Source organism: Lottia gigantea (genome assembly GCF_000327385.1).
Source record: "Lottia gigantea unplaced genomic scaffold LOTGIsca_59, whole genome shotgun sequence".
Classification (NCBI taxonomy): domain Eukaryota; kingdom Metazoa; phylum Mollusca; class Gastropoda; family Lottiidae; genus Lottia; species Lottia gigantea.
This window is the reverse complement of record NW_008710013.1, coordinates 1,052,224-1,064,477: the sequence shown is the minus strand read 5'-3', so window position 1 is coordinate 1,064,477 and position 12,254 is coordinate 1,052,224. Positions and strand designations below refer to the sequence as shown.

The following is a 12,254-nucleotide window of genomic DNA, read 5'->3' as shown; positions in this document are numbered from 1 at the left end:
GATCTTCGTTTTCAACAACGATTTGATGGTACATAGCATGGCCCTCGCTCACGAACACGACTAGTTAACGTTTAAAATTTTCTGCAAAAGCGATTTTCAGACCGCTTTTATTATTATCCGTCCGGAGACAAGATAACAGTTTAGGTGTCCAGATACCTCTTTTATCGATGCAGATTGATTATCATTCAGTAATTATTAGCCCAAGTCCTTTTCATGGTTGTTTCAGTTTGACTAAGAACAGAAGCTTGAATCATTATTTAAATTTTAATGGCGCCACGAACAGCCTCCTCACATTTCAGTAATTCACGTCAAAAACACAAGTTAAAAATAACGTGCACTCAGTTAGAAATTAAGGCAAAGCACGTGCAATTTCATAATTCATCTCCATCAAGAAAAACAATCTGTTATACTCTTCCAAGCTGCATCGGTTCATCTTCTTGCGCAAGCTCATCGTCAATGTCGGCCATGTCCGCTTTCCGTTTATGGGAAACAAATAAAAACACTAGGCCGACGCACACAAAAACAACAAACACCAGCCACGACAGGATGAATGAAAATCCATAAGAAGATACGCCATTAATTGGAAATCGTCCAGCCAGGTGTTCTTTCTCATGTTCTATTGCCTTAACAAAAACTTCATTTAGCACCAAAATACACGCAGCTGAAATGAAAAAAAAAATACTTGACAATATCGTTACATGTCCAGGTTGAAATATGTTGTATTAGTAATATTGATTGACCAGTAAAAAAGAGAATGCCAAATTTAATCCTGCATTTTTGTTTTTTAAATAAATAAGCTTTGTTTACTAATTCTCTGGTTGATATGTGATTGTTCGGACTGTTAAGATACAAACACGGTTAAGGTTTGATAACCAAATTAATCCCCGTCGTGCCAAATAGCGATCAGTACATGTACATGTACCTTAAAGCCAATTTAGACAATTTTGAAACGTGGATTGAATTAAAACCGGACTACTATCTAAACATTTTAGAAAACTTCATTTAGCGTTATCATGTTGATGGGTGACAAATCAATTAATTCATACATGGTGTTTTGTTCTTGTTCACATGTTCAAATGACATGGCTATACAGATGTCGATACTAGAAAAGTGACATATCGTTATTGGTAAACAATAATGTACCTGTATGCTAAACTAGGACCCGGAGCTGACACCACCTCGTTGACACCCTGTTCTAGATATAAACTCGTAGTGGGATCATTCAAAGAGTTTTTATCTATCATATAGTTAATAAGGTGAGTCAATGTATTTTAAATCCGGTACAAATTTTCTTCTCAAGCTTTTGATAAGCTTGATCACAGTTATTTTGCATTTTCATTAGGACAGAACTGTGCTAGTGGCCTTTCTTCATTTTATTAAAGATTTGACGTCAGTTCAACGGCAAAAATAACTCGGTCAAGGCAAGGTAGGTACAACCTTCCAAAAACTATTGTCGACATTCTTATCCTTGATATAATATATTTGAGTTGCAGATGAAGGGTCTATTAATACTCGTCCTAGTTTTGTTGATCATCCCCGAAGATATTGATTGTATCCGCTGGTCAAGAGTTTCCAGAGATATTGGTCGAGTGCGAATTCGTCTGGGTGTCAGAAGGGGAGCAGAAAAAACCGCCATTTTATTCGGAAGAGATATAGAACTACATGATGACACTTTCTTAAATCCAGAAGAATAACCATATAAGCAAAATTTCAGGTACATACTTCTGTCATTTTACCTCCATAACTGTTAATTTTTAAGTTAGCAAAAATGTATGGTTTCATGAAAACAGGGATAGGTGCGCCATTTATTTTTGACTTGTCTCAGAAACAGGTTTTTTTTAAGCCAATCAGAAATAGTGTTCTCAGCTCACAGTTGAAATTTTAGCCTTCAAATAAATGTGTGTCAAGAAAGATCAGCGGTTGAATATTAAAATGACGACTCGTCAATTCGTCGATTTAGTTTAAACTATCTTTAAAGGAATTTTGTGATTTTCGTACATTTCTAGTACTTCTGAAGACTATTTACATATATTCATGAATCAATCAACCCCTAAAATGTCCATTGTGATCAGTTGCGAATATCGGTAGGCATAGTTGGGTATACAATGTTCAACCTAAATGTTCTACAACACTGCGCTTGGAAGATATAAGAAGACTGTTGAAAAGAAAATGAAATTTGTCTTCATTTGCATCTTTTACATTGAAATTGTATTTTATTCTGTTTTCTTTCAGAGTTCGAAAAGTACTTTTAGACCAGAATAAAATACTAGAAACCTATTTTAGTTAATATTTGACCACTGGGTAAAATATATATCTGTCCCTTTTACACAAAGCAGTTGTAATGGTCTAACACTATATTGTCACAATGCAGTGTATGTCGACTGTACATCATGACAATAAAAGCTACAAGAAGATAAGAATGGCGCTTCATTCTTGTGATCTATACATATATTTACTGTAGCTTCGAATGATTCAACTCCACAACTTTGACAGACAAAATCCTTATTAAACAACCTTCTGCATCTGAGTGAAATTAGCGTTAATTACCGGACAAACGTACCGAAGTCTAAAGAAATGTTGGTAATGATGATTCAAGATTTTCAATCGATCCAGAATGGTTGACAGCCATCTTGGATTTTCAAAATGACCGCCATACTAAAATATTAAGTGACCATATCGCAAGTTATCAAAGTATATGTTCTTGTTTTAGCAAAGTTAGTGGATGGCTGCTTGGCCGCCATTTTGAAATCCAAGATGGTACCTTAAAATGATTTATCGCGTTTAGAAAATGTGAATTCCTAAATCTAAGGTACATATCCTGAAAGTTTGGTACAATTGTCCGCCAAATAAAGCTTTTCCAGATCCTGCACTAAAGAACCCTACTATTAAGGAATATTCGCCTATATTTGCACCCATTCCTCCAAACCATGGTGCGATTAAACGTAGTAAAGTAAGGTACAGGTGCGGTATAGGTCGTAGACCTCTGGATACATTAGAAAATAAAAAATACACCAGGTACGGGTATGATTCATATTAGCCCATAACAGAGACCTCAAAAACATCAAAGTTTGCACAATAACAAAAAATATCAACCTGAGCTTGAGTAATGAAGCTTTAGAGCTAATTCCCATCTTACCTGTCATAAAGTGAAGCAATGCCGTGAGTCGTTTGACAATATATCTAGGTCGTCTAATTGTATAAAAGGCAAAACAATGAACTAAACTCATTAGTAGTATAGCTATTATAGTAAAGGCGATCACTGTCCTTGTATAATCTGAAAATAGAACATGCACAGTTATAGAATTAAAATAAACACCACTTTTTTGAGATAAATTTTTCTGGGTAATCTCTATAAAATTAGGATACAAAGAAAATGTATGTAAAAATATAAGAACACATTACACTACAGACTGTAAACTGAGAATAAAAGCATGATAAAATAATAATTTATCTGTACATAGTTAAAAACCGCAGACATTTTATACAAAAAAGTGCAAAGATTTTCGATAAGAAAGAGTGGCCGACCTACCTATCTGAAGAACTTCTTTAGTCCGTTCATCTAGAAAGAGGAAAATAGACAAATAGATATATCAGATAAAAATGTGACTGTGAAATACCAAGTTGCTGTAGATAATATGCATGCTATAAAGAAGCAGGAGGTGAAAGAGTTAATATTCAGTAAACGAAAAAATACATTAAAACCAGTCAAAGATGATACAGAGATTGAACATTCCAAAACAAGAAAAAAAACCCAATAACAATTAACGATATTTAGGTAGGAAATTGTTCCAGCGATAATTATTTACATAAGGTATTTGAAATCTGTTTTATTTCTTCACGTTAGCTTTAAGTTGAATAGTTGTTTTTAAATATTGTAGCTTTTGACAGGTTTAGAGTCATGTCATGATGGTTTTTATTTCCTGCTATAATGAGATCCAGATTATTGAAAGTGTTGCTCTGATAATATTTCCCCGTGTTTAATTATATTGTCATAATTAACATAGTAATACTGTATACATTATCTGTTCACGGTAGGATTCTGGCAACTAATAGAATTCCTACCGTATCAAACAGATCTTAAATAGGTAAGCTGCTAAATGGCAATGGCAAGCCAAGGATGCGGTTAAATAAATGCTCGAAAAAGAACAAATATTATATCCAGGTAATCTCGGGTTTAACGTCATTTTAACCTATTTCCCCACATCAGATCTTATCTTCAAAACTATAAACATTTCTTAATATATATACATGTATTATAGAAAATCTTATTTATTATGATACACAGCATAATTATTCAATGAGCTTTTATTGTTTACCTGGAACTTCACCTTTAAAATAACATTACATGCACATGCACACTTTCTGTTACTTACCATGCCTTTAGCAAAGATGAAAACTAAACACTATGTATGCATGGATTTATAAGTATGACATCGAGTGAAGTGACATCAAAATTCAAGAAGCATAATCGGATGAAGTCTCCTATTTTTTTTTTACATATGGAGTTATTCATCGCCAGCATTTTCATTGTTACATGGTAGCTTTAAGATGTAATCATCTTAACTGCATTATATTAAACTCCCATAAATCTTTAAACGATGCCATCATTCATTATAGTGTAATAGTATAATGGAGATAAAATCTCATCTAATAGTTTTAAAGTGATATTACATAATTTTCTGGCTGCAATACCATGTCATTTAATATGGCTTCTATCCAACAAAACAGAATATCACTCTCCGATTGTGGTTCATACGTTGTTATGGCTTCTAAGATGATCAGAAGATATTTCTCCAGCGTTAAAATTGTTCTTACTGTTCTTTCTATTCTGTTATGTGGATTAGATCAAACTACATCTTTGATTTCATCTTATATCGAATCATAACAGTATTAAAAGTACTTCAGTCAAAATGTTGAGGGTGTATCGTGTTCCGCATCTGTAATCGGGTTGTTGAGTTTAAATACATACATTATTTTAAAGGTAATACAGGTCTGTTACACCATTCGGAATTTTCGTCAATGGGAAATGATATCAGAATGGTGCATTATATTCAATATATATACAAACAGCATAATATAAAACGACCGTGTGGTAATGTTTTTAATTGGATATTCACACTACACCAAAAATCGTCAATACAAGTTGCGCGATCTGAAGCTACCTGAAGTAGCAGATCTGTATTTCAACCTGGAATATCTACACGTGTAAACACAATCGATAGCATATTTGTTTGTCCTCTGTCGTACCACATCGGTTTTTTGATATTTTGTAGGATCGATATTTCTGTTAACCTGGGATGTCTGTTTTGTGTGGTCTAGATATAGAAACCTACCTAAATAATGACTGTCAATATTCTCATCTACTTGAATATCTTCTTCAGAGGGAAATAAATCATGAGATTCACATACTTCACCTGGAAATATAAAATAGTCCATTGTTAATTAATACTAGAGCTTATAAAATATACCAACGTTTGTGGTAGAAAAAGTGGTAGAAATCTGTTGCGACTAAAGAATACTACATTGAGACTCGTCTCAATACACCCTAACAGTACAACAACGTAACGCAGTAGAAAGGGCTTGCATGTTAATTCCTAAGAAAGATCGATCTACAGAAGGTCTTATATGTTTGCTGTATTATATTTTATAGAGATCGCAATACATATGACAAACAAAAGATTGATTGGTTGTTACATGAGAAGTTTACGTCTAACTCCAGAACAGCGAAATTTATGAAAGGCGGAATGGCTTTTTATCCAATGTTCTTCATGGCTATTTCTTAATTCTAAATTCTAAATTCTTATCTCTTAATTGTCACGCTTAATTCAACATATGTTATTCAAATTTGACATTTGTATACAAAAAATCATAATTTGTACTGAAAATGAACATTCTTTGATGGAATTTCGGTTTTTAATTATTGAATTAATAGAATGCTTGTCAAATCTTCAAATAAAAGTCTAGCTCAACATATCTTCAAATGCAAAATGTCAAACACAAAACTCTACCAACAAATGTTCAAATACAATTGTTCAATAACAAGTCTCGCTCAACAAATCTCGCGAAAGATTTCTCTAAATTCATGTCGGATATATTTGAAGGCCATGATTATGACGACAGATGTCTCTGAACAAACAACAGAAAATAAGATATAGACTATAGATAGCCTCTATCATCCAATTCAATTTCCAACGTTCCTTTCATTGCATTAACAAGGCAAGTGACATTTATAGCCATCAAAAAATCATAGGCCTAGTCTTTAAAAATAATCATGCAAATGTCTCGCAATGATTTTGTCATGAATTGTAGGCCATTATAGCCTACTGTCTTTGCAGTACATTGGTATATCGCATTTTACCGATGATTTATATATCAACCCCAAAAATATATATCTACTGTAGGCCTAGTCGCTAGCGTTAGTGTTAAAATGTCTTTGGGTTGAATAAAATCTAAGCATGACTATATGATATAGGATAGGCCTATTGTCAACGTGAAACTTGTTTTTACAGAGTACAATAATAGTCAGGAAAATTTTCGGCATTTTTGTTCAAAGTCTCACTGCTATTATCAAGATAAAGATATACTAAAGGAAAAAAAAAGGCTCAGTCAGCTCCGTGTAGAGTTTTGATTTGCCCACAATGGCACAAAGGTGTAGGGTAGGCGTAGCCTAAATAAAACCATTAGATTTATTAATATGATTACTATGTTTAGTCTTTAAAAGCTATAAATAAAAGTAACCGACAATCGACATAGCCCTACTAAATTAATTCTCAAAGTTGTTAGAAAATAATTATTAACACACACATGAACCGTAAATTCTTCTCGGGATTTAGCAAACTTCTACCTCTACTTCGTAGGACTCGTATGAACTTCAGAATTATTCAAGCTCCTGAAAATTAACAATTGTAGCAAGGGGTCGACGTCTTCATGGAAATTACAAAATATCGTCGTAGATAAGATCATTGAAAATTGTACTGGATGATAGAGGCTATCTATATCTTTTTTTATGTTGGTTGTACAGCCATCGGCACCTGTCTTCATAATCATGACCTTCAAATATATTCGACATGTATTTGGAGAAATGTTTCGCAAGGTTTGTTGAGCGAGATTTGTTATTGAATATTTGTATTTGAACATTAATTGTTGGTAGAGTTTTGTGTTTGACGTTTTGCATTTGAAGATATGTTGAGCTAGATTTTTATTTGTAGATTTGTATTTGAGGATATTTTTGGCAAGAATTCTATTAATATAATAATTGGAAAACCGATTGTTTATCAAAGAATGTTCATTTTCAGTACAAATTATGATTTTTGTATACAAATCTCAATTTTCAATAACATATGTTGAATTAAGCGTGCAAATTAAGAGATAAGAATTTAAAATTAAGAATTAAGAAATAGCAATGAAGAACATTGAATAAAACGCCTTTCATAGAAATTAACACAATCTTAAAACAAATAAAAACATGGACCAAAGTGCATATGAATATGAATATATGGATATGTGGTCATATATTGTCCTCGCCCCTGTCCGTCCGTCAACATTTCTTGTGGGCCAAATAGAGATTAGTTTTCGTTTAGTTGTAATGAAACTTGGTCTGAGCATTGGGATTGGATGGCAGTCAAGTTCAAATTTCACGATTTTCAATGAACGGTTTTTGAGTTATTGCCCTTGACTTAGTAAACTCGTGTCAAAATTTATTTGTGGGAACAATAGAATCTACAATTTTTGATGAAACTTGGTCTGAGCATTAGAATTGATAAGATGGGCAGTCAAGTTCGAAGTAAACTTTTTTTTTTTTTTCGATGAACGTTTTATGAGTTATTGCCCTTGGCTTAGTATAATTTGTAAAAATGTTTTTCTGGGCACAATATAAGCTACAATTTTCAATAAAAAATGCATCAAATTTGCTTGTTAACACGATAAAGGCTATAGTTGATATCCATCTTAATGAAGCCTTGTATTCATGTATATATTGATAAGATCTTAATCTAGTTCGAATATGGCTCGTTTTGAATGAACGGTTTTTGAGTTATTGCCCTTGAGAACCACACCAAATTTGGCTTGTCAACATGATAGGTGCTAGAGTTTTTATCAGATCTTAATGAAATTTGGTATGCATGTATATATTAAAAAGATCTTTGTCAAGTTCTATAATTTGGCAAATTTTTGATGAATGGTTTTTGAGTTATTTCCCTTGATTTAGTAAAATGTGTCTAATTTGGCATGTAAACATAATTCGGGCTACAGATTTTATCTAATAGTAATGAATCTTGGGATGCATATATATATTGATAAGATCACGGTGAAGTATGAATTTGGATCATTTTGTAAGAAGGTTTTTTTTATTGCCTTTGACTTAGTAAAATGCACCAAATTTGACTTGTAAACTCGATGGGGACTACAGTTTTTAGACGCCACATTATAATGTGGTCGTATATTGTCGTCGCCCCTGTCCGTCCGTCGGTCTACAATTGCTTGTGAACGCAATAGAGACAACAGTAAGTTTTTATCTGATTTTAATGGAATTTGGTGTGATCATTTATATAAATGAGATCTTGGACAAGTTCGAATTTGACGTTCTTTCGATGAACGGTTTTTGAAATATGTCTTGCCCTTGACGTATGAAAAGTGCGTCAAAATTTATTTTTGAACACACTAGAGACTACAGTTTTCATCTGATTTAAATGAAATGTGGTGTGAATATTTATGATGAGATCTTGGACAAGTTCGAATTTGGCTATCTTTCGACAAATTTTCTTTTGAGTTGTTGCCCTTGATTTAGGGAAAACGCGTCAAAATTGATTTGTCAACACAATAGAGACTACAGTTTTCATCCGATTTAAATGAAAGTTTGTGCGATCATTTATAATGATGAGATCTTAGTCAAGATTGAATTTGACAATTTTTCGATCAACAGAATTTGAGTTACTGCCCTTCACTTAGTAAAACCACATCAAAATTTGTTGGCTTGTTAACGCGATAGAGGTGACAGTTTATGTCAGAATTTTATCAAATTTTTTGTGTTTGATTAAATCAACAATATCTTGCACAAATTAGATATTTGGTATGATTTGACACAGATTGGTGACCGCCCTTGATATACTGAAAAAATATCAGGAACGTGGGCGTATCTTGCTAGGCAACCACTTGTTATCGGATCTTTTTGAAATTTCGTATTCAGGTATATATGAATGAGATCTCAGTGAAGTTCAAATTTGTTAATGTAGTTGAGACCTTGTTAGTGTGAATTTGATGATACCTTTATATGTATCTTTGAGTGTGATAATTCAATGCTTCTGGGTTATTGCTCTTGACTTAAAAAGATTTGTGAAAAAAACTCAGCAAATTGAAGAGTTATTCAGGGTTTTACCGTGAATTTCGGGAAAAAGTCGCGGAAAAACAAAAAGATCTCTACATTGCCTTAATTGACCTGACAAAGTATGATACGCTTAGCAGTGAAGGCCTCCAGAAGGACGATCATAAATAAGTTTGGGTGCTAAGATGAGTTCATCTCAATAGTCTGTCAATTTTTGCGATGGCATAATGGCCAGTGTTTCGGACGAGGCATCAAATCCTTTCCCTGGAGTCAAACAGGGCTGCGTTCTGGCTCCTATTGACTGTTTATTGATTTTCTTAGCCATGCCGAATGATGCCTTTATAGACATCGACCCCGGTAGCCATAAAAAGCATATGGCTGATGGTTAACTGTTTAACTTCAGGCGCCTGAAGGCAGTTACGAAAGTAAGGGAAGCCTATAACAGACCTTCTGTTTACTTCCTCAACGCCCGCAGCGAGAACACGATGCCGATGTAAATTGGCAGCTTCTCATCCGCATTCGGCATCTTTGGACTCGAACCGTGCTTAATGGTAAAACAGTAGGAAAAAAGGTAATTGAAGTTTATGGTCATCTTTGACGACCATAGGGCGAACAGCAGTTCATTAACTGCAACAGACATCTTATTTGTCATGAAGTAAGTATAGAATTAGTTCATTGATTTCAAGTACGTCCGGAATTTTGGTGTTTTCTCACTCTTTTTCTTTTAAAACAACAAACGTTTGATGGACATTTGTACCTTGTACGGCGATTTTATTATTCAGACGGTGCTATTAACAAGGGCAATATATTTCTCTAGAACACAAATAAACATTACCGATCTGATATGTCCATCACAGCAGTTTATTATCTATAATTTGGCAGGCTAGTACTGGTTTCCAAATATACTATTACAGATTTCTGTTCGACGGAAAAGATCACAGGCAGAAATAATGACTTTCATATCATTCTCATATCTAATTCAATAATCTCGACAATACCATTGTATTTGTTGTGGTATTGTCCCAGTGAAATGAATAGTTTTAGAAAAAATTTATTGTCTGTTGGTGGTACGTGATCAGATCTCTATTACAGAAATGTAATATTAAAACATAAGAGTGCTCGTGTTGATTAACCGAATTAAATGTTAAAGGCATGCAGTCGAATAAAAAGAAGGCACAAGAAGTTTTCAATGTTCCAGTCCTAACTTTTACTACCACTTGGCGGCCATTACAGCCAAAACTGGAATGTGATGGTTCATTACTCTTTGACAGATATGATACAAATTTATATTGCACGTTGTCACCAATTGATAATACCTCACTAGTTACAATAACTTGACCTGTTCTTGGCACCCTGGTATTAGGTTTCATGTTTCATGTCTAGAGCCCTTCTTCACTAGATTAAATTTGAAATTTTGGTTCTCTTAAGCAAAACTCTGTTCTTTGAAAAGAAGATAGTCGTGAAAATTTCAGAAATCAGAATCCTATCAATCAGGAATATCAACAAACAAATCTGATCACTATAGAAACACACTTTTATATGTGATCAAATTTTGCAATCTTTAAAAAGCTGCAAAGTTTTAGCATTTCAAAACCATATAAAAAGTTTGGAGGCTAACGTATTTATTCAGATAAACAGATAAATAGATTGTTACTCATAATTTGACAGTACCAAGTAATATTTTTATGAATAAGTTCTTGTAGGAAATGCATCCAAATCTTCAAATCTGTACTCATAAAATTAGCAGTGTAAAATAGGGTAAGTAAGTAAATGAACTAAATCGCTGCTTTTCATGACTGAAATTGCTGAAGCGCCATAGATGGTCGATGGGTCCCCGAGGTTTAAAAGTGTTTTACATTACAGCAAAATACATTTAGACAGAAACAGCAACTCATTTTGGACATACATTCATACCGAGTGAAGCGACAGTCGCAGCGTTGGGTCTGTGGCCCACTTAGGGGGTGGGGTGAGGGGGGGGGGGGTCCTCAGTGGGGTCCATAGGCGAAGTCTATTCATGCGCCAATTTACATTGAATAATTTCAAAACAAGATACAAAAGAAACCAGGGAGTTTATAGAATGGTTCTAAGAAAATTGAATGAAGGTCAATAAGAAAAGTTATTGTAAGAGAGGTCATAAGGATGTGTATGTATGTAATATGATACTGGTCAAACATTAGGGCAGAACTTTATTTTGAAACTTTAATTGGGCAGATTTATTGCAATGTAAAGACCTGATGACATATTGTTTACAGTAGACATACCAACTAATTATAGTCACTGAACCATGGGCAGTACAGAATACTCTTTTTTTGGTAGTAAAAGTTAGGACTAGTTCATTGAAAAATATTCAAATTGCATTCCAATGTTTTATACCCGGACAAAAAAATAATTTTTTTAAAGCACAGTGTACACCCATGTTATACTTTTATATGTATTTTCATACACGAATTCTTGGCAATTATAAGTCAGAGATTATAACAGATTATGTGCTTCAAAGTGAATTTTGAATAAGGAATATCTACGTGTCTTAGCCGAGAAGTAACCAATCTACATTTGTACGTAGTTAAAATTCTCTTCGTTAAGACAAGAGGTATCAATTTAAGATTCTTCCCACGACTCTCGGTTATTTTTACATTACATATAGCACTGTGCATTAAAATATAGACTACTTGATTTCGGTGACTGCAAAGACTCTTAAGATGACATTCTTATTCTTTCAGAAAACCAGTCTGGATGTCAATATTATTGTCTATGAGAAAATACTATAAACAATAACAATGAACTGTGTACTTTTATAGGTTGTCCTTGAAAGATGATTAAAAACATTTCTCTGGTTTTAATGAATTTCGTCTGCTCTTTAACCGTGTGTTGACTGAGACTTTTAAATTTCAAACCAAACACACAGGAATGCTAATAACTCTACTGGTAATTGTCA

General features: G+C 33.6%; 1 protein-coding gene across 1 annotated transcript in view; it reads right to left on the bottom strand.

Moving 5' to 3' along the window:
• Nucleotides 1-404: 404 nt before the first annotated feature.
• Nucleotides 405-12,254, bottom strand: part of LOTGIDRAFT_127872 (hypothetical protein) — a gene marked incomplete at both ends in the record, with an annotated part of 29,400 nt that continues 17,550 nt past the window's right edge. Inside the window, 3 exons of the mRNA XM_009063652.1 lie at nucleotides 405-661; nucleotides 3,137-3,274; nucleotides 5,334-5,414. Coding sequence (XP_009061900.1) covers nucleotides 405-661; nucleotides 3,137-3,274; nucleotides 5,334-5,414 — 476 coding nt within the window. The remainder of the gene's footprint in view (nucleotides 662-3,136; nucleotides 3,275-5,333; nucleotides 5,415-12,254) is intronic.